We start from the raw sequence: 23,296 nt of genomic DNA, 5'->3' as shown, positions 1-23,296 counted from the left end.
TCAGCTCACCACTGTCACCATCTCTGGGACTTTGGACTCTTGACTGCAGTAATATCAAAGGCTTTTCTTCTGAGTGCTTTGGTCTGTGAGTGGTCCTCTCCCAGCCCCTCACCACCTCTGTCCTGATACTATTTTAACAAGGAATTTATCTGTTTGCTTTAGAAGTTGCTGGAAGTTTACAAAGAGGAAACCCAGTAGCTCAGAAGAAATGTATCTAAATCTGATTTTAAAAGTATCTGTTTTATCTGGATTTAAACTAGCTATATTACTTACCTGTTGCTATATAAGAAATTACCCCAAATTCAGTGACTTAAGACAGCCAACATTTATCATCTGACAGTCACTGTGGGTCAGGGACTCGAGACCATCTTAGCTGTGTGGCTCTGGCTCCGGGTCCCTCATGAGGCCGGCATCAAGGCATTAGCCAAGGCTGCAGTCATCCAAAGACTTGACCAGAGATGAGGAACCTATTTCCACATCCACTTACATAGCTGCTGGCAAGAAGCAGTCTAACAGGGATGAGTCTCAGACTCTCCACAGGGCTGCTTGAGTGTCCTCACAACATGGCAGCCATCTTCCTCAGAGCAAGTGGTATGAAAGACAGCAAAAAGGAAGCCATGATACCTCTTATAACCTGGCTGCAGAAGCTTAACACCATCACTGTTACTGTATTCTGTTCACTAAGTCAGCCAACACTAAAGGGTACAGAATTAGGTTCCATCTCTTCTCTTCTCTCTCCTCCTCTCCTCTTCTCTCTTTCTCTTTCCTTTATCTTCCTCTTCTCTTGCTGTGCCTCAGTTTCTTATCTGACCAAAGGTAACTTCTGTCCCCTAGGGATGCTATGAAAACAAAGTGAGATCAATCATATGAAAAGGCAGTTTTGGAAGGAGAGTTCAGAAATTCTATATAACATACTATATACCATAACCATGGAAACCTGAGATCAGCTCTGTCTAGCTTCCTGCTCTTGCATCTGAGGAAACCGTTCCAGCTCACGCAGGCATGGCTTAGTCACAGTGCCGTGTGGGTTCCTTTAATGTGTCCTCTCTGAGCACTGACCTGCTCCGACACAGGAGCCAGCACCAGGCCCTTTCTTCCTTCTCCTGGGCAAGCAGCACCACTCGTCTGACAGAAATAGCAAAAGAAGTTAAGTTCTGTGTTCCTTATTAGATTGCTATGGCAGCTCCATAAAGCTCTCCTACACAGTCCTGTCTCTTAGTGGCTGTTTCTTTACGACTAAAGTAGCACTTCCCCATCTGCCGCCCTCAAAGCTAGGGGCCCTGGGCCCCATATTTCTGGTTCAGGAGTCTCAAGATCTCTGAAAGCACCAGATTGTTGGGATTTAAGTGCTGTTGTTTATTTTTATATCTGGATCCTATTTCTCCAAATAACTCCAAGACCATTGTGATTTTCCAGAAGTTAATTCAGTGATCCAGGCTAGGTGGGGAATGGTGGTATTAGCAAATCCTACCTGTTTTCTTTGCAGGCTCATTTCCATCATTGGTGCCCCAAATGCATTTCCCTGTTCAAAGTACTCTACCTTGGATATGTCTGCCTTTGCCTCCACGTCCCTCACCTATTATCTTTAGAAAGGTGGTTTTAAATGTTGGCCACTGAACATTTAGCCACATAGGGCACCAGCTCTCAGAGGTTTCACAGGTAAAGGAGAAGGTTGGGGGAAATGAAATATGGTTCAACACAACAGAGTAACCCACACATTCTGTATGTTCAACAAGGTCTTTACTCAGGAGGCTGGCGATGAAGGATGCTAACATTTCTCAAACTGCCATCTTCTCCCTTCTTTTGGGCAACCCTCGAATTCTATTCGTGGTTATCTATGGATTGTGGAGTCATTTCCCGGCTCGGGAGGTTAGGAAAGGCATGTGAGATTTGAGGGTCACAGGAGTTTGGAAGCACTGTTTTTCTGGTTTTCTGTTACCTCCATTTTAAAGCCGTGATACTTCCAACTGCCCTTTTTCGGTAAGCTCTTATTGACTACTCTCTCGAAACTAAAAGATGCATATCCAATTGTACAGAGGGTCAAAAGTGTGCCCAATTAAGCCTGCCTTGACTTCGATATTGCAACTCACTGAAGACACACAGTGGAATTTCTGGTAGACCCTTTGCCATAACCCACAGGGAACTCTAGCTGTACATGGGTTTTACTGACCTGTTGGGTCTAGCTGACTGTGCCTGACGGTCTCCAATGACCAAGGTGTCCTCATTAGTTCTGTGCTATATTTAGTTAAGCCTGAAATCTGTGCCCCTAATTTAATCACACACCAGGTAGCCATGGAGATGACATCAAGCCTCTGGCTGCCCCATAAACCATTGCAAATGCTGAAACTAAAATAAACAAGATATGCAAATTGGCTTCCTATGTAAATAAAAGACTTTGCCTCCAGGTGTCGGGATTAACTGCTTTGGGTTCACTGATGTTTGTTCGGATTCACAGTGATTGAAAAATATCAGAGTCACAGCCTTTGTCTCAATGCCTGCTTTTTTTCCTTTTTGTCTGTTGCAGATATATCAACACTCCTATACTGGATATTATGTCCTGAGCAAAATTCCTCATGGGTAAGAGTGTTCTTTCCTTTCTTTTAATTAGAAATCTGCAGGGCAAAGTGAAGGGTAGAACATGGACGAACTGCTTAACTCTTAGGGCGGGAAATGGCATTCCAGTTCTCATAGCCAAGGGTGCTGATATTGCGCACCTCTGGGACTCTCCCTAGATAATGACACTAAGGATGTCAGGGGGTCACTCGAGTCCACTCACTTCCCCATTTGTGAAGCCCCCTTCCTAGAGCAACTCTGCTCTCTTCCTGTGCTGGTTCCTGCGGTTGACCCTGGAGGTTTTGCAGAGCGGGACATTCCCCTCTGCTTTGTAATCACCTGCAGCCTCCTCTGAGGCATGGTGGGGTGGCCCTCGGCCTCCCACGAGTGTTCCTGGTTATACCCACGCTGGTACAATGGAAGCCCCCCTCAGCCCACCACGTGTCATCAGAAACAAATCCGGAACATATTTATGGGATTAAGGTAAACTACTCTGGTCAGAAATTCAGCAGTGCGTTGGGAATGGGGTGGGCAAGTCCATCTCAGCAAGTGGGGTTAGCGCTGTTCTACCCATCACTCCAAGGGAGTTTCAGGGGCGTGTGTGTTCTTATTTTACGGCCTTTTCTGAGCTTGGCTGTGCTCCCAGGAGCCGGGTTTCAGTGTCTGCTTTTGACGGGGCCGCCCAGCTCCGTGCTGTTTCATGATCTCAGATTGCACTTCTGACCTCAATTGGTCTCTCAATAATGTATTGTCCGGAGCAGGAGCGAGTTTAGTTTTCAGTGCTGGGCAGACGTCCCCCACGTGACCCTCGGATGCGTGATCAGCCTCACCTTTGGAACCCAGAGCAGGAAAGACACGGGTTAGAGTTTGGTGAAACCACGTGTTGAGTCAGACACAGATGGAAAACAATTGCAGGATGGTGAAACCACGTGTTAAGTCAGACACAGATGGAAAACAGTTGCAGGATGGTGAAACCACGTGTCGAGTCAGACACAGATGGAAAACAGTTGCAGGATGGTGAAACCACGTGTTGAGTCAGACACAGATGGAAAACAATTGCAGGATGGTGAAACCACGTGTTAAGTCAGACACAGATGGAAAACAGTTGCAGGATGGTGAAACCACGTGTTGAGTCAGACACAGATGGAAAACAGTTGCAGGATGGTGAAACCACGTGTTGAGTCAGACACAGATGGAAAACAGTTGCAGGATGGTGAAACCACGTGTTGAGTCAGACACAGATGGAAAACAGTTGCAGGATGGTGAAACCACGTGTTGAGTCAGACACAGATGGAAAACAGTTGCAGGATGGTGAAACCATGTGTCGAGTCAGACACAGATGGAAAACAGTTGCAGGATGGTGAAACCACGTGTCGAGTCAGACACAGATGGAAAACAGTTGCAGGATGGTGAAACCACGTGTCGAGTCAGACACAGATGGAAAACAGTTGCAGGATGGTGAAACCACGTGTTGAGTCAGACACAGATGGAAAACAATTGCAGGACTAGGAAAGTCTGCAAAGGAGGCCTTTTTGTTGTTTTCATCTTTATTCTTCCTTTGTCTCCTCTTCCCTCGTCCTCCCCTCCCCTATTCTCACTCTCTTCTCCTGGCCTTCCTCTTCCCCACCTCAAGTTTCTCTTTCCTGTCTTCTGTGGTTTCTATTGTTGTGCTTTGCAAAGGTGAGGTGCTCAGGAAGGTTGATAAAGAAACTGAATTGTGCTGCAGGCAGTGTCGTGCGGGCTCCTGTGAATATCTAGGTTGAGGCATCCTCATTTCCCAAGCAAATTTTAACAGCAGGAGTGTCTAAAAAGCATTGTTCCATAAGCAAGCATTAATCACAGCATGAGTGTTTATAGCTGCTGCTGTCTGTTTACGACACAGCTTAGAAGAGAGGCATGTCCTTGGAAAACAAACACGAATAAACTAATTTCATGTGGGCTTTAGACAAAGGGAAGACACATGTGGATCTTCAGCAAAATGTGACCGATAGTTTCTGTTAGATTGTTAGAAAAATGAAGCCCAAAGAAAGCAAAGATGGCCCACGTTGCAAAAATAAAGTATTCATACAAATTTTTCATTAAAAGTATGTTTTAAATAGAAACCCAAATATTCTTCAGTAAAGAGGAATTATCCTATTCTTTCACAAACTGACATACATCTTCAGAGGTCATGGCAGGCAGGACTATAATTATGCCTTGAGATTTATCTGCCCCTTCTGGGAACAATAGAATTTGTTGTAGATGATAGATATTTCATTCCATCTTATATCAATTTGTAAAACTCGAAACTCTAAAAGTGGTTGATGCCTAACGTATGGTGTTAATATTTTACTGCATCAGTCAGAATTTGGAAGAAACCGATTCTAGGAACTTGGCACAGGGGTTTGCCAAACAAGCTGGCAAAGCTCAGGCCAAGGCTCAGCTTCTGCACTTAGATACCCGGAGGCTGGTGATGATCCCCCTTGTAGATGACCTTAACATGGAGGGAGCTGCTTCTGGTGTCTTTAATAGAATCAGAGCAAGAATAATCCCCCTCGTTTATTGGTTGGCTTTCATATACCTTTATCCCTGCTCAACAACCTGCGAGAAAAGCATTCTTATTTCCATTTTAAGTGAGAGCTCCAAGAGGTCATCACCTGCCCCTCACGTCCTAGCTAGTGTATGCTGCGGCTGGAGTCTCAGCATAAGTCAGGTTGACTCGAAATCCCATGCTAGTAAAAAAAAACCTCGTGGCTCACTCCTATAATCCCAGCACTTTGGGAGGCCGAGGAGGGCAGATCACTTGAGGTCAGGAGTTTGAGACCAGTCTGGCCAACATGGTGAAACCCCATCTCTACTAAAAATACAAAAATTAGCCAGGCATGGTGGTACACACCTCTAGTCCCAGCTATTTAGGAGGCTGAGGCAGGAGAGTTGCTTGAACCCGGGAGGCTAGAGGTTGCAGTGAGCCAAGATTGCACCGCTGCACTCCAGCTTGGGTGACAGAGCAAGACTCTGTCTAAAAAACAAAAAAGCAAAAACAAGCAAACAAAAAAACCCTTGAGATTCATTCCAATTTCACAATGCAGAGAACAAATGTGATAACTATAAAGATGAGATTTGTAGTGACATACGAGTTTCTCTTCTGAGGGTTCTTATAGGATTGAAAGATGTAGCAAGTGTATTTATTGGAAAACAACCTCTGGGGGTACCAAAGTCAGTGTCCCACCCTGTCACCATGTCACTGAACACAGCTCCTCTGAAGCGGCGTTGCTCAACCTCCTCAATTCTTCCTCTTTGTCATAAGACCATTTATGAGAAATTAGCCAATTAATTCATGGCAAATATTGCCAGACTCTGATTTGTCTTAATGAGACAGTGACTCTCTGAGCGGTATCTCCTTGGGTCTGGAGCTTCGTGACCTCTCGGTCATCACTGTCACCGGTGTGCGTGCTCCACCAGGTGGCAGGAGAAGAACACAGCCCGGAGCTCTAAGTCTGAGGATCTAGGTGGGTTTTGGATAGGGAGGAAAGCACAGTTGTCTTTTAAAAATAAAAAAGTCCCTACTAAAATATTTAAATGTACATTATTCATATACAAGAAAACTAAGAGATTTTCTTGATTTTGAAAACACAAATCTGTACCTTTTTTACTAATTCTCATCTTTCCTTTCCTCACTCCTCCCTCTACATTAAAGCCAGAGGCTGTGCAATCTTCAGGATGGTTTTGTCATTTATAACTTGATTTTTTTTTTTTTCTTAGCTTCAGGCTTTCCAACCAGCCAGAGAAAAAGGCCTAATTAACGTTCTCATGCCCTCTGATTTCTAGTGTCCTTCCATTTTGCAAATGGCAGAAGAGTTTTAGGAGGGACTGCCTTTCCCATCCCCCTTTCAGTCCCCTGTCCCCGCTGTTAGCTTCCCTCCTTCGATGGCTGTGACCTCTATAGCTCGGGCCAGGTAGAGCTCTTTCTGCATGGAAGGCAGGAGTTGCGATGAGACTCCCAAGGCAGCTGAATTTTTATATAATTAAAAATCCATGACCTAAGGGTAGGTTTGTTTGACTTTGACATACCAAGCTTCCAAAAGTTTTATTCTTAAATTGTATCCCAAAACGACACATGACTTTTACACAAATCTATATTTTAGCAGAACCAAAGCTAGTTATTTTTAACATAAAGTGTTTCACTAAAAGTTTTTATATCAGAATTGTAATAAAATAAAGCAATCTTCCGTGGTGGAGGCAAGGGTCTGTTAGGTGTTTCCAGTAAATATTTTTGTAGACTTGGCTACTGCATGACATTTTCCTGGCATGACTTTTTTTTCTAGAATTAGTTTTGCCTTTATATTTTCTTAGGGTCTAAAGCCAAAGGCAAAATTATCTATATTTATGTCTATTATCCATCTACTTAGCTCTATACGCACACATATACATAATACACACTTTTAATAGTAGTGATACCATATTTCTAAAATGTAGTCTCATATCCATTAGGATTGTTCTGAGAGACATATGGACTCTTTTTCTATAACCAAAATCAATTTGAAGAAAAATCGGTCATATTGCTTTATTGTGTAACGTTGGCCTTTAGGGGTCTGGCAAACTCAGAGCCATAATAGAATAGAAACTACTGGGTGTTCAAAGGCATTTTTTTCATGACTGGCCGTCTTCTGTGGATATTGCTGCTCTAACTTTGCTTACCTACTGGTAATTTTCAGGCACCAAACAAAATTGTGAAAAAATTGTGTTTCTTTAGAATTGTAGTTGACTTTTTAAAGCCATATTCTGTATCTGTGGAAATAGGACACTGAGCCATCACTTCCTTCCACCTGGAATTGCTCTCTAAGTTTATAGACTGTGATCCAGAGGAGTGTTCTGTTTATTTAGGAAGTAGATATCTAGGTGGAGAAAGTACAGTGCCCAGTGCCAGCCTAATAGCATCATGCCAGGGAATGACTTAGGCCCTGCAGCCACACAAACCTGAACTTGAGCCCATTCTGCTGTTGACTTCTGGCTGTGTGACCTCGAGAGCTGTCCTACTTCCATAGGTCTTAGGATCCACATAAAAAGATCATCATAATAGTGCCCACTTTGGCCTGGTGTGGTGGCTCACACCTGTAATCCCAGCACTTTGGGAGGCCGAGGCAGGTGGATCACCTGAGGTCAGGAGTTCGGGACCAGGCTGGCCTGTTGCAAAACTCGTTTCTACTAAAAATACAAAATTAGCTGGGCATGGTGGCAGGCACCTGTAATCCTAGCTACTCAGGAGGCTGAGGCAGGAGAATCACTTGAACCCAGGAGGCGGAGGTTGCAGTGAGCCGAGATTGTACCATTGCACTCCAGCCTGGGAGATAGAGCAAGACTCCATCTCAAAAACCAAAACAAAACAAAACAAAATAGTGCCCACCTCATAGGCTTGTTAGAAGAATTAAATGGAATGACTGGGTGTGGTAGCTCACGCCTGTAATCCCAGCACTTTGGGAGGCCAAGTCGGATGGATCACTTGAAGTAAGGAGTTCGAGACCAGCCTGGCCAACATGGTGAAACCCCGTTTCTACTAAAAATACAAAAATTACCTGAGCATGGTGAGGCTGAGGCACAAGAATCGCTTAAACCTGGGAGGCGGAGGTTGCAGTGAACTGAGATTGTGCCACTGCACTCCAGCTTGGGTGGCAGAGCGAGACCCCATCTCAAAAAAAGAATTAAGTGGAATGATATATGCAAAACACCCAGCAAAGAATTTTGCATGTAGTGAGTTATTAGTTAGTATTGTAGTATGTACCCAATATATATTTGTAGTCGTATAATTAAATATTATCAGACTTTAGTTTCTAGCCATCTTGAAAAGGAATAATATAACCCTACAATCAAACAATTCTCTTTAATAATTTTTCTAAGCTGAGGCTTGTTTCATGACACTCAGGTAATTATAATGTCTTTGTAATTTTAATTTCCCTCTTAAAAGAGGTATCTATGGCCTCAACTGTCTATAATTCTCAATACTCAATAATTTTTTTTAATTTCATCTCATTCTGACCTTCTGCAATTAACTTTTCAGCATTCTTGTTTTGCCTCCAATGGAAGCAGAAAAGATACTGTGTGAGCAAATACTTATTGAAATACTATCTAGAGCAATGAAAGCATGGTTGCTATCCTTAAGAAATTGAAATATTGTTGCAAAGGAAAGATACAGACTTATATAATAAAATGTTATAAAGTCCTTTAAATGAGTAATTTCTTTTCTTTTCTTTTCTTTTTTTTTTTTTTTTTTTTGAGACAGAATCTAGCTCTGTTGCCTAGGCTGAAGTGCAGTGATGGGATCTCAGCTCACTGCAACTGCCACCCGCCAGGTTCAAGCAATTCTCCTACCTCAGCCTCCTGAGTAGCTGGGACTACAGGCGTGTGCCACCACTCCTGATTAATTTTTTGTATTTTCAGTAGAGACGGGGTTTCACTGTGTTAGCTAGCATGATCTCGATCTCCTGACCTCGTGATCCACCCGCCTCGGCCTCCCAAAGTGCTGGGATTACAGGCGTGAAGCGAGGATGTTTAACACTGCACACCAAAGAAGGAGGAGAGGGTTGAAGGCGTCACCGTCATAAACAATCTCAAGAAGGAAGTTTGACTTGAACTGAGCCTCATAGTTGAGTTTTTGTTTGTTTGTTTGTTTACTTTTTAATAGATGAAGACAGGAGGGAGATACTCCAGGCAGGGTAAAACATGAAATGAACTTGACCTTTGCATGAGCCAACACTTCCTAGAATTAATGAGGTGCCCGACCAGGCTGCTGCTGGAGTGTTCACATGGGACTCAGCGTGGGCAGGCATAGGGTTAGGTAGGTTTTAGGAGGTACCTAGAGTGCAGACAACTGAAACACTCAGTGTTTAAAACCCAGTGGTATTGGTCTTTACAATAAGCACATAGCAACCTTTCTGAGCAGAAGAGGAATGTGATGAAAACAGTAGGCTCGAATTAGTTTTGTGCTTATGTACAGCACACACTGAAGAAAAAGGAAGATCAGAATTGTGGATTCAATCACCAGCCAGGTTGGAACGGTGTAGAAACCTGGCTACACAATGTAGAAACCACACTAATGGTGATTATGAGTAGCTGGCGTTCTATTGGAAAAGGAAGACAGATTTCAAGTGTTTATATTCCATGTCCTTCTAATTAAATCTGTGGCAGCCTGGGCTCCTTGTGAGTTGAGCCTGGTGCCATCCTGAGAGGTCTCTCTACCGTGAGCAGTCTGTAGGTAGCGAGTTCAGGAGGGCAGCCGTGAGAATTCTCAGCACCCGTGTTGGTTAGCGCATTCCTTTCCAGCCCTTTCTTCCTGTGTGCGAGTCTCCAGGGCCCAGCTGCTGCACACACGGAGACAGGCTTTGCCTCTGCAGAGCAAGTTACCTTCACGGCTGCCAGAAGCTGCGGGACTAGGATTGTGTATGTAAACTGGGGAAGCACCAGTGTGAAGCAAAAATGCAGGAGAGATCTTCTTAAAATGGATTTTTTTTTTTTTTTTTTTTTTTTAAGATACAGAGTCTTGCTCTGTTACCAGGTTGGAGTGCAGTGGCGCAATCTCAGCTCACTGCAACCTCCACCTCCCGAGTTCAAGCAATTCTCCTACCGCAGCCTCCTAAGTAGCTGTGACTACAGGTGCACACCGTCATGCCTGGCTAATTTCTTTTGCATTTTAGTAGATACGAGGTTTCCCTGTGTTGCCCAGGGTAGTCTTGAACTCCTGAGCTCAGGCAATCCACCCGCCTTGGCCTCCCAATAAAATGGCATTTTATGTGTCTCTACCATGGTATTGAAGAGGGGAGAATTCCACTGTTACTTGGTTTTATGGATTTTCAGAACTGTGAACAACTCATACATCTGCCTGTAAGACTTGGTCTCAGCCATTTCTCCCTCCCCCTTCTCCCTTCCCCTCCTGTCCTCCTTCCATCCCTCCTTCCTGCTGAAATCCAGACTTCTAGTAACCATCACAAAAAAAAATGGACTTTAGAGTCAAGGAGATCTGGGCATAAATCCCCAGTCTTCCTTTCTACCTCTGTAGTCATGGAAAAGTTACTTTGCTCCTCTGGGCACACTTACTCCATCCATATATTAATTGCCTAATGCATGGGGTTTATGGTGAAGTTTCTATGAAACACTGTATGATGAGGTCGTATCTCTAAGGGCCTGCTTTGGTTCATAGAAAATACTGAGGGCTCTATTCATGGTGGGCACCAAGACCTTCCATAATATAGCCAAATCTAATTAGCCACCCTTTGTCAAATTTCCCTAAATTTGGGACAGAAAATAAATCTCATACTCACTGTTAACTCTGGCCAATTGACAGTGTCTTCCTGGAGCTCTAAATTTAAAAACAGACTAAAACCATGCCCAGGCTCTTTAGGAAACAATGCCATAATCAGTGAGTTTTGCCTCTGAGGTTTGTATTCTCCCATCCGGCCTTGTAAGAATGAATCACATCACACAGTGCGTCCAGTCATTGCTCCCAAACACGGAATGTGTTTCTGGTTGTCCACACCTCTATTGACTTCATTCTACTCCCCACCACACATGCCCCTTCCCACACATGCGCACTACAGAAATGTCCTGGTCATTGTGCCTCTTGTACTCAATTCCTTCTGACCCTTCAAGCCACAGCTCCAAAACCTCCTCCTCTAAAAAAATCTCTGAATGCCAAGAGTCAGAACTGCTTCTCATTTCACACTAGAATTTATTGTTGTGTTAAATGGCTACTGCCATTGTTGTAGATAGAATTTTTCTAAAGGGGATGTTTAGGAATGCTTTTGATATCCATGTATTACTTGACTTCTTTCTCTCCATCGTTCTAAGATGTCAGAGAGAGGAGTTGGGTGGGAAGGGTGTGGACTCTGCCTGTAATACCAGTGGCTGTTGCGCAGGGTGACACTGTGACTTTGAATGGCAAAAGTGGAGAAAGAGGCTGCACCAACAGGTCATATGCTCATTCTGGGTGCAGGTCTCAGATAACAAGCCGAAGGTCGTCAGTGGCTGGAATACCATCGGCCACCTGCAAAGGGAGTCATTGCAGCTACTCTTTTCAGTGGACTCATTTACCTCCCTCAGAGACTTTCTTAGCAAGTCTAAAAGATTTTCAAACAAACAAGTCTCTTTGAAAATGAGGTGAAAATGCACAGGAGTCATCATTTGGTCAGGCTCCTTGTTCATCTTAAACTCTACACCCATGTCTCTGGTTCGTGATACGGGGGGACCCCATACATGTTGGTTGATCATTAGAGGAAATGAATTAAGGAACTAAGCCATATTGAGGAGCAAGAATGTGTATGCTGGGGCCCCACCCCAAATGGGTTATACTAGAACCTCTGAGGAGGGAACCTCAGGATGGCTTTGAAGGCTCCTTGGGTGATTTTGGTGTCCAGCTGGGGTCATCTGGCCTGCTCACCCCTTTAGTTGCTGCCCTTGATAAGTGACACCCAGGATTGTCATGGGAGCTGAGAAATAACACTTCTGTCTCTGAATATGCCAGCAAAGTTTCCCCTCAGGCATTAATCTCCTTGTCCACTCAAGAAACTTGGAGAAATAAGGGTCGATCTCAGATTAACTGTGTTCTTGGGGATTTACTTAATGATATTCAGTAGAGGGGTTAGAGTATCAAAGTTTGCAGCATGGAGGAGATGTGGCAGAGCCGGCTCTTCCGGGGTCTATCCACGTCAAGGGGCACCGGATGTTGGTTGTTATTCTGTTCCTGAGCCTGGCCAACTTCACGTTTGCCCTGGGCTCCCTCTAGTGAGGTCCAGTCTTACATCCTCCTTAACTGTGGATGTTTGCCCTGGGGGGAGTCTGTGCTTCAGACAGACACGCCAGATGTTACAAGTCACTGCATCTAAAATGGAAGGTGTTTTGTTTATTTATTTATTTTTAAATTTTGGCTGTTGATCACTTTCTCGTGCTGAAGAATCGACACGCGTGTTGAACCAGCCATTAATCTCCTGGGAGAGAGCTGTTGACATCCTGGAGGGTGACACTCTTCCTGTTTATGGATGTTAAAGAGAAAGGCCCGTGTCTCCCTGGGAGGCCAAGCCTGGTTCATGTGTGTGCTGTGCTGTGTGTTCCTTCTCCCCACACAATCACTGAGCCCGGCCAGGTGCAGTGGCTCACGCCTGTAATCCCAGCACTTTGGGAGGCCGAGGCAGGCAGATCACCTGAGGGCAGGAGTTCGAGACCAGCCTGACCAACATAGTGAAACCCCATCTCTACTAAAAGTTTGAAAAAAAAAAAAAATTAGCCGGGCATGGTGGTGAGTACCTATAATCCCAGCTACTTGGGAGGTAGAGGCAGGAGAATTGCTTGAACTCTTGAACCTGCGAGGCAGAGGTTGCAATGTGTCAAGATCGTGCCATTGCACTCTAGCCCGGGCAACAAGAGCAGAACCATCTAAATAAATAAATAAATAAAAAATAAATGACTGAGCCCCTTGCAAATGCCAGGCCTGATGCGAAGCATAGGGATGGATAGGGAAAGGCCCCACCTGTCCCTTGCTGTCTGGTTTATTTTGTTTTGTTTCTACATCACCTCCTCTCTCCCCTGTGCTCCTGCAGAGGGTTGAACACAAATCCCCCTACCGTGTCTGCACTGGGGACATTGACCTACGTCAAACATCTAGGGCAGCCTCAGCCAGGAAAGGGCATCACTCAAAGAGAGGGAGCAGGTCAGTCTGGATGGTGGTGGGAAGAGCACACACCAACACCAACTGTGTGTATATGATAAGTTTATTGGGGTACAATTTACTTCTAATAAAAATCACCCTTTGGGCCGGGCGTGGTGGCTCACACCTGTAATCCCAGCACTTTCAGAAGCTAAGGCGGGCAGATCACAAGGTCAAGAGATCAACACCATCCTGGCCAACGTGGTGAAACCCCATCTCTTCTAAAAATACAAAAATTAGCTGGGCGTGGTGGGACACGCCTGTAGTCCCAGCCATTTGGGAGGCTGAGGCAGGAGGATTGTTTGAACCCAGGAGGCGGAGGTTGCAGTGAGCCAAGATCACGCCACTGCACTCCAGCCTGGCAGCAGAGGGAGACTCCATCTCAAAAAAAAAAAAAAAAAAAAAAAAAGAAAAGAAAAAGAAAAAAGAAAACAAATTTTTTTGAAGGCATCATTTAGTAACTTTTGACAAATAGGTGCAATGACATAAGTGCCCCACAAACAATACTCAGGGAGGTTGCACCTGCCCAGAGCATCCTCCGTACCCTCCACCCAGGCGAGCACTGCCATGCCATCTGTCCCACACTTTTGCCTTTCCTGGAATGTCATGTTGAGGGAGTTGTAGAGTGTGTTACCTTCTACAGCTGGCCTCCTTAGCATAATTGCCTTTGAGATTCACCCGTGCTGTGGCAGGTGTCTGCATTCATTTGTTTTTCCTTGCTGAGGAGTGGTCTGTTGCATGGATATCATAATGTGTTTCTTCATTCAACATTTCATTGATATTTGAGTGTTTCCAGTTCAGGGCTAGTATGAATAACAGTGCTGTGCGCATTTGCACACAGATGTTCATCCGACGTGTTTTCCTTTCTCTTGGGTGAATACCTAGAAGTAGAATTCCCAGATCATAAGTAAATGCACCTTTAATTAGATTCAAAACTGCCCAACTGTCTTCCAAAGTGGCTGCACCATTAAGAACTCTGCCTTTTTCTTAACTCACTACCCCAGGACTGACTTTTTTGACCCTCTGCCCTCTACCCGGTCACTGTGCATGGCAGGTGGAATCCACCATGCCCAGGGGTGGCTCCGACTGCCGCTGTGGGGAGGGGCATTGGTGCTCACTGCACATAGATCTGCACCCTCCATGCCAGACCGCGCCGGCCTTTCTCTACCTGGCACCTGGGGCCTCTGGGTGACGGTGTCCGACCTGCAGGAGCAGCAGCCTGACTGTGCCATCTCTCATCCCTCCAAATGATCTCTCTGTGGCACTTTGTAAATGACACATCAGCAGTGAAGACAAATAGGGAATAAGAGGCAGGAGATGAGACAGACACTCCCTGATGGAGCGGATTCCACGTGGCCCTGGGCACTCACCTCAGGAGTGGTTGAGAAAGCCCAGTTCCTGCTTGCTCCATGAAGTCCTCACTCCTTGGACAGAGTTTGGAGAGAAGGAGTTTTTTTTCAATAACTGCCCCTCTTGGTAGTCCTCCTAAGGAAGAACAAAAGAAATAAAACAGATTCAAAACTGTTGGCCTGCGCAGCCATTCATGCCTATAATCCCAGCATTTGGAGGGGTCAAGGTGGGAGGATCTCTTGAACCCAGGAGTTCGAGGCTAGCCTGGGCAACATAGCAAGCCCCCCATCTCTACAAAAATACAAATTAAAAAATTAGTCAGAAATGGTGGCACGTGCCTGTGATCCCAGCAACTTGGGATGCTGAAGTGGGAGAATCATGTGAGCCCACCAGGAGGTCAAAGTTGCAGTGAGCTCTGATTGTACCATTGCACTCCAGCCTGGGCAACAAAGGAAGGAAGGAAGGAAGGAGGGAAGGAAGGAAGGGAGGGAGGGAGGGAGGGAGGGAGGGAGGGAGGGAGGGAGGGAGGGGAAAGAAAAAGAAAAGAAAAAAAGAAAAAAAACACAAAAAACTGTGCGTATCCCAGTAGCTTGCTTCTGGGCTGGGTCTGTCTGTTGCCTAAAGGCTTTGAAAAAGAGCACAGAGCCATCTGCACTTGGACATCCTGGTGACGTGGCCTAACTTCTGACATTTGGGTCCTACAAAAGAAGATAAGCCGTGGTGTGTCCTTACTGAGAAGACCTTAATTCCCAAGTGAGGGCTGGCAAACCCAACAGCACAGCACTCAGAGGAGAAGACACAGTTGTTTATTGAGTCGAGCTCTCTGACTTCCCAGGACCCTCAGCTCAGCCATAGCACAGTGTTATCAGGATATCAGACGCCCAAGGGCAGTGCTGACATGCAGCCTGCCACTGTGGCCACAGCACTTGGGTTAAAAAGAAACCACACAAAATTCATGTTTCTGCTGGTCCAGACTAGAAATTAATTCAACCCTGGCCTGTAGCAGCTGTCTTTTCTACATCCAACTGGATGCATGAAGGCAGTCCTACCTGGTAGGGGGAGGTTGGAAGGATGAGAACTGTCTACAATTAACCTTTTCATTAGCACAGAAAATTTAGACAACCAAGGTCCCAGTTTCTCATGTGAAGGTCAGTTTCTTACATCTCTGCATACATCCTAACTGATTCACCACACCATTGCCCGAAGGTACATTTCTATCGGTTTTTCGAAATGCTAAGAGGCGCTCTCAGGCAGTATTAATGTATGCACTTATGACTTCATGGGTGCCAGTACTGCACTAGGTTCCAGTCTAGTACTAGGTTCTAGTACTGCACTAGGTACTAGCACTGTACTAGGTACTAGCACTGCACTAGGTACTAGCACTGTACTAGGTACTAGCACTGCACTAGGTACTAGCACTGCACTAGGTACTGTGGATTTGAGGGGTCAGGGGAGAAGGAAACCATTCTGATTGTCAAGGAATTTCCTATATGGTTACAGAAACCACATTCATTAGAGAATGAATAAATTCCCTTTGTGCTCCTATTAGACTATATAAGAACTGTACAATGCAATGTCCTGGGGTTGCATGAGTATAGTTTTAAATCAACTATATCTGCAGCCTGTGGAAAATCTATTCCCCTTTTTCCTAGTTGCAGTTCACTCCCCAGTTTCTCTGCACCCTACCGCGATGAGACCTCCCCTTCCATAGGCTAAACTAAACCCCAAGCAGTGTTGGCTGTGAATGATATGAGCACCACGCCGGAGCTAGGGTCAACTGAGTCAGGAGAAGAATCCTTTGCAGTGCTGCAGGGCCCTAATTGTGTCAGGTCTTTTGCCCAAATTAGCATGGCTGAGGATCGGCTGCTGCTTCTAACACAGTCTAGAAGGACTGAGCCCTGTCTCCAAATTGCTTCGGCAACATTACTCATTCTCAGCACGACTCTGGTTTCTGCCGTCCCAGTTTACAGATGGGCAGCCTAAAGGGAAAGGATGAGATGGCTAAACTGAAAGTCACAAAGGAAATCCCGGGCCAACCTCACCCCCCCGCACCGAGGCTTCCTCCAGCTGCGGTCTGCACCCCCACAGCCCCAGCATGCTGGTCGGTTTTCTCCAAGAATTGGAAACCTTTTCCCAGAGCACCCTCATAGAAAGCCGTACTCCGAATAACAAGATGGTTTCAGGCCTTTTTCTAATCATAAGCCCCCAGATTAGATAAGATCAACATGAAAGTCTCAGATATGCCTTAGGAATTTAAAGGAAGGACAGAAAAGGTTGAAATCTGTAGTGCGTGGAAGAGGAGATAGCATGATCAGGATAATGTCCTGAGAATTAGTAGTAGAATCTTACAATGAAAAAGGGAGCTCCTCCACAGGCTCCCAACACATCAGCTGGTGATTATGCCCGGCACCAGGATGCCGGAGCAAGGCAGAGCCATTGGAACGCGTCCTCGCCTGCGCCCTGCTCTGCTTATTAGACGTGGCATCTAAATCACTTTTGCTCCAAAGGCATTTTTTTCCCTATACTGTTCATTCTTATTGTGCTTTCTAATTCATTACTTTTTTTTCTCCTACCTGAGCTGTTGGAGATTTAGTGTTGACTGGCTTCTCTGTGTTTTTCTTTAGTCTAATTCATTATCACTAAGTCTGTGTTTTTGTGTGTGTGTGATCAATATACACACTTAGATTGGTTTAAAATAATTCCGTGGAGAGCCTCATTAGTGTCCTCGGATAATAGACGCAGCTCTCTGGGAGAAGGGAGAGTTCATCAGGGACCACGCTGACAGAGCCCACGGCGCACCTCCCTGCATGTGTGTTGAACATGCTAGAACATGCATGTGTATGTTGTCAGGTCCTCAGGCTGCATGAAGCTGCTGCGCGTGCAGCCTGTCCCTTCTGTGTCCCCGCTGTTCGTACTGAGCGCTGTGAGAACCCGCTGCGTCAGAGTGCAGCTCACTGAGACCCAGATGCAGCTTGGTTCTCAGTCTTCTGCATGTTTTTCACACCACTTATGTTTACTGAAACTACATCTTGAGTTGAGTGTTTGAGCAATTTGTTCTCGAGGCCAATGAGGGCAAACTCCCTGAGTCAGAAACTCCCTGAGTCAGAGCTGATGCCAGTGAACTGGTTGAGAAAGTGGAAAACATGGGAAAGAGGCTGAAAGAACGCTCTGAGTGGGAAGAGAGGAGGGAGCACCTGTTAGAACTGGCTTCGTTCATGTCTATTCATTCTTTAAAGGGCTTCTCTTTGTCCTTCATAAACTCCAGTGTTCCCCTGTCTCACAGGCTGGGGTCTCACTGCTCTTGCCACAGGCCAAAAAGAAACAGCAGATTTCCTCTTGGCAACTTTTTTTGTTCTGTAATGGGATTTTACTGAAAGGCAGGAGGAAAAAGCCCTTGAGGTGACCAAAAGCTTGTTTTTAATGCATACGATGTAAGGTGAAAGCTTTAAGAAGGTAAACAGAGCTTGGCATGGTGGCACAAGACTGAAGTCCCAGCAGCTTGGGAGGCCAAGGTAGGAGGATGGCTTGAGACCAGGAGGTTGAGGCTGCAGAGAGCTATGACTGTGCCAGTCTACTCCAGCGACATAGTGAGACCTTGTCTCTCAAAATAGATAGGCAGATTGATGGATTGACTGATAGATAAATGATAGATAGATGATTGATAGATAGGTAGATGGATAGATGACAGACATATAGCTAGATAGATAATAGATAGATCAATCCATGGATGATAGATAAATAGGTAGATAGATAAATGATAGATAGATAGATAGAGATAATCAATCCATTAATGGATAGATGATAGATAATAGACTGATTGATTGATAGATGATAGATAGACTGATTGGCTGAGATATGATTGATAGATAGAAAATAAATCTTTTTTTTAGTTTATTCACAAAGTGGCACAAGCATCATCTCATTCCATTTTAGAACATTTCACCCCCACCCCCAAATTATGCTTTAGTGTTTAACAACCCCCCGCCAAAACTCACCTCTGTTTCCCTCTCATGTCTTCATTTTGCAGAGTTTGTTGAGCACTGGTCTTGATATTAGGTTTACGGTGACAGAGAAGACACAAGCTCCCTTTTATTACAAAGATTCCATTTCCATGTGACTGTATTTACTACTGTCAGTCCTCCATATCCAAGGGTTCTGCATCTGCGGATTCAAGCAACCTCCCTTGGATCAAATACTTGAAGAAAAGAAATGGATGGTTGCATCTGTACTGAATTTGTACAGACTTTTTTCCTTGTCATTATTCCCTAAATGATACAGTATCACAGCTATTTATATTCGCACTTATATTGAATTAGGGATTATAAGTAGTCTAGAGGTGATTTAAAGAATACTGGAGGATGTGCTTACTTTATATGCAAACACCACACATTTTATATCAAGGACTTGAATATGTGTGGATTTTGGTATCTGCAGAGGTGTCCCAGAACCAGTCTTCACAGATACCAAGGGATGACTGTGCTCTTACTTGTGATCATATATGTTAAAAGTGTCCCTCTGAATTAGAGAGGGAAGCTGTCACTAGTATTTTAGAACAGGCCACCCTGATCAGTCTTTAGTGAGTGGAGCATCTCTGCCTGAAAACATCTATATCCAAATCTTTTTTTTTGTTCGCCCAGGCTGGAGTGCAGTGGCACGATCTCTGCTCACTGCAACCTCCCCCTCCCAGGTTCAAGCGATTCTCCTGCCTCAGCCTCCTGAGTAGTTGGGATTACAGGTGCCCACACCCAGCTAATTTTTGTATTTTTAGTAGAGACGGGGTTCCACCATGTTGGTCAGGCTGGTCTCAAACTCCTGACCCTTCTGATCCTCCTGCCTTGGCCTCCCAAAGTGCTGGGATGACAGGCGTGAGGCACCGCGCCCGGCCCAAGTGTTTCATTAGGAAAGGAACCTCAGATACACCACAGAGTGTGCGGAGAAATTTTAAAATTACTAATGGGCTATGTGCTCAAACATTGGCCCCTAAGGAAGCATTTATGCCCATGAGGATTCCTGCCCTCAAAAATTTAACTGTGTCATTTAGATACACACAAAAAATGGTACTATGAATATTTCAGTGCTGCATGAGTTTAAGGTATTACTGACCCTAGCCATTCAGTGATTGGAGATTACACTAGACCTACTTATTAATCCACCCATCCATTAATTAATTATTCAATTAATATTTATTGAGCATCTACCATGTGTCAGGTTCCCTTTTAGAACTGCAAGTGTATCATACATTTTTATATTCCACCATGCTAAGTGCATAGGAAGACTCAGAAAACACGTATGATTAGACACTGAGAATGCTATGTTTTGGTGCCTTTGGTCATAAAATGTTAGGATCCAGAAAAGCAATTGTTAGCTTTGGCCCTTAACTCCCAAATGCTGTTGTTGTTCAGAAGCTTTTCAGTCCCTCAAAATCATTTAGGAAGATAAATGAGTAAACTTTGCAGCACTAATTTACTCTTCAAATTTCAACATGATTTATGCCCTGTTTTGTTTATTGCTCAAATAAGCAAAATCGGAATGGATTGTGTGATTATTTTAAAATATAGTTAAGTCCAGATCACTTTATTCTTCCTGCATCATTTCTTTAATCCATCTCTACCCAGGAGATGATCCATCACCGAGCCTGCCAGGAGTTCTTTAAAATAAATGAATAAATAAGAAGAAAGAAAGAAAAATGAAGGAGGGCCACTAAGTAGCCCCCAAATAAATCACTGTACACCTTCCTGCATTCTCTTTCTCTCTGCCTGTCTTCCTCTCTCTCACACACACCTCTAAGAATTTCAGAAGAATCCAGGACATGCTGGAAAATCATTTGATGCGGGGAATTGGGGCTTAAGCCGAGTGTGCTGCCGTGGCCTCCATGTGCGAGGTGGGACCGGGCACTTCTGCAGGAAGCTGGCTGGGGCCAGAAGCCCGTGGGGTGGACAGGGCAGCAGGTCAGGTCAGCTCCCCAGGGTTTGCCTCTGCCTTGCCCTCTGAGGGTCTCCACTTTGTCCCTTCAGGCAGTTGGAGATATTTCCCCCTTTGATTAAATGTTCACACAGATGCTGGTCAGTTACCTGGCCCTGAGCAAGTCGCTTTGGGCCTTGGTGGAACCGGGAAATGAAGGGACATTCGCTTCCTATGGCTGCGGTGAGAAATCGCCACAAACTTCGTGGCTTAAAACAACAGAAATTGCCCCTCGCAGTTCTGGAGGCCAGAGACGTGGACACAGTTGAAATGACAGTGACAGAGAAGGGTGTGGAAGAGAGGAGCGGGGCGGCAGTCATGCCCAGGACACTGACTTTTAAAGGGTGGTCAGAGAAGATCCCACAGGAGACGAGGACCAGAGAGGGAGGTGAGGGGACAGCTGGGACAACGGGCGGTCCTGAACATCGAGACAGAGAAGCAGCGGCGGAACCATGGGCAGGCCCAGGACGGGGAGGCCACGGTCTTTGGCACCTCGATGGACACAGAAGATCTTAAGAGAAGCAATTTCAGTTTCGAAATGGATGGAAGCCATATTGCAGTGGGATAGGGACAGGGGAGGTCAGAAAGTGGCCCTCGGATTTGGACCAGTCACTGGGTTGGACCAAGACCGGTAGGGGTTGGACTGATGATGGGTGGAGAGGCTGCGTGGGAGGAGGTGCTTATGGGTGGGTGGAGAGGCTGCGTGGGAGGAGGTGCTTAGAGGTGGGTGGAGAGGCTGCGTGGGAGGAGGTGCTCATGGGTGGGTGGAGAGGCTGCGTGGGAGGAGGTGCTCAGAGGTGGGTGGAGAGGCTGTGGGGGGAGGTGCTCAGAGGTGGGTGGAGAGGCTGTGGGGGGAGGTGCTCAGAGGTGGGTGGAGAGGCTGTGGGGGGAGGTGCTCATGGGTGGGTGGAGAGGCTGCGTGGGAGGAGGTGCTCAGAGGTGGGTGGAGAGGCTGTGGGGGGAGGTGCTCAGAGGTGGGTGGAGAGGCTGTGGGGGGAGGTGCTCAGAGGTGGGTGGAGAGGCTGTGGGGGGAGGTGCTCATGGGTGGGTGGAGAGGCTGCATGGGGGGGAGGTGCTCATGGGTGGGTGGAGAGGCTGCATGGTGGGGAGGTGCTTATGGCTGGGTGGAGAGGCTGCGGGGGTGGGGAGGTGCTCATGGGTGGGTGGAGAGGCTGCGGGGGGAGGTGCTCATGGTGGGTGGAGAGGCTGCAGGGGGGGAGGTGCTCATGGGTGGGTGGGGAGGCTGCGTGGGAGGAGGTGCTCAGAGGTGGGTGGAGAGGCTGTGGGGGGGGAGGTGCTCATGGGTGGTTGTTGGGGAGGCTGCGTGGGAGGAGGTGCTCAGAGGTGGGTGGAGAGGCTGTGGGGGGAGGTGCTCATGGGTGGGTGGAGAGGCTGCGTGGGAGGAGGTGCTCAGAGGTGGGTGGAGAGGCTGTGGGGGGAGGTGCTCAGAGGTGGGTGGAGAGGCTGTGGGGGGAGGTGCTCAGAGGTGGGTGGAGAGGCTGTGGGGGGAGGTGCTCATGGGTGGGTGGAGAGGCTGCATGGGGGGGAGGTGCTCATGGGTGGGTGGAGAGGCTGCATGGTGGGGAGGTGCTTATGGCTGGGTGGAGAGGCTGCGGGGGTGGGGAGGTGCTCATGGGTGGGTGGAGAGGCTGCGGGGGGAGGTGCTCATGGTGGGTGGAGAGGCTGCAGGGGGGGAGGTGCTCATGGGTGGGTGGGGAGGCTGCGTGGGAGGAGGTGCTCAGAGGTGGGTGGAGAGGCTGTGGGGGGGGAGGTGCTCATGGGTGGTTGTTGGGGAGGCTGCGTGGGAGGAGGTGCTCAGAGGTGGGTGAAGAGGCTGTGGGGGGAGGTGCTCATGGGTGGGTGGAGAGGCTGCAGGGGGGGAGGTGCTCATGGGTGGTTGTTGGGGAGGGCTGCGTGGGAGGAGGTGCTCATGGGTGGGTGGAGAGGCTGCAGGGGGGGAGGTGCTCATGGGTGGGTGGAGAGGCTGCGGGGGGGGGGGGAGGCTGCGTGGGAGGAGGTGCTCATAGCTGGGTGGAGAGGCTGCCTGGGAGGAGGTGCTCAGAGGTGGGTGGAGAAACTGCCTGGGAGGAGGTCCTGGTTGTCTGCATTTCCTTTGGGAGAACAGCTTTAGGGAAAGGAAGGAGACTGGTGGAGCAAAATCCCAGAGGCTGAAGCAGCGTAAAAGTCTATCCTCCGTGGAGAAACTTGCAGGAGCCAAAAGCACAGATTCTCAGTGAAAAACACCAACCTGAAAGGCTGTACTTTGTATGATTCCGGCTATGTGACGTTCAGGAAAAGGCAGACTTACAGGGGCCGTAAGCAGAGCTGTGCTTGCCAGGGTTTGGTAGGGGGGGAAGGATGAATAGGCAGAGCACACAGAGGTGCAGAGACCCAAAAGATGTCTGTTTGATCAGGTGCAAGACAGATGGATTTGTCACAACCCAGAGAACACACAGGCAAAGGGTGAACCCTAATGTCAACTCTGGGACTTAGTTAAAAATGACGTTTCAATATTGGTTTACCAACTGTACCAAATGCACCACACTCATGCAAGATGTTTGTAATTTGGAAAACTGAGGGCAGGGGAAGAAGAAGGATATGGGAGTTCTCTGTAGTTCTGTTCAGTTTTTCTCTAAACGTGAAACTGCTCTTAAAAAAATTAAGCTTATTAATTAGAAAATAGTAATAAATAATAAAAGTTTACCAGGAAGGTAAATGGAAAGGAAAGTATTTGATAGTTCTAGGCTGGAACAAAAAAGGAGG

At 46.5% G+C, this 23,296-nt stretch overlaps 1 protein-coding gene across 5 annotated transcripts in view; it reads left to right on the top strand.

Annotated features, from left to right (window-relative positions):
* LOC105474942 (dipeptidyl peptidase like 6) overlaps positions 1-23,296 on the top strand; it is a 1,161,442-nt gene that overhangs the window by 900,006 nt on the left and 238,140 nt on the right. For all 5 annotated transcript variants that reach the window (XM_011729883.3, XM_011729885.3, XM_011729882.2 and 2 more), the window contains exon 6: positions 2,525-2,577. In XM_011729883.3, coding sequence (XP_011728185.1) covers positions 2,525-2,577 — 53 coding nt within the window. The remainder of the gene's footprint in view (positions 1-2,524; positions 2,578-23,296) is intronic.

Source organism: Macaca nemestrina, chromosome 4, assembly GCF_043159975.1.
Source record: "Macaca nemestrina isolate mMacNem1 chromosome 4, mMacNem.hap1, whole genome shotgun sequence".
NCBI classification, from domain to species: Eukaryota; Metazoa; Chordata; class Mammalia; order Primates; family Cercopithecidae; genus Macaca; species Macaca nemestrina.
This window is presented reverse-complemented; position numbering and strand designations above follow the sequence as displayed.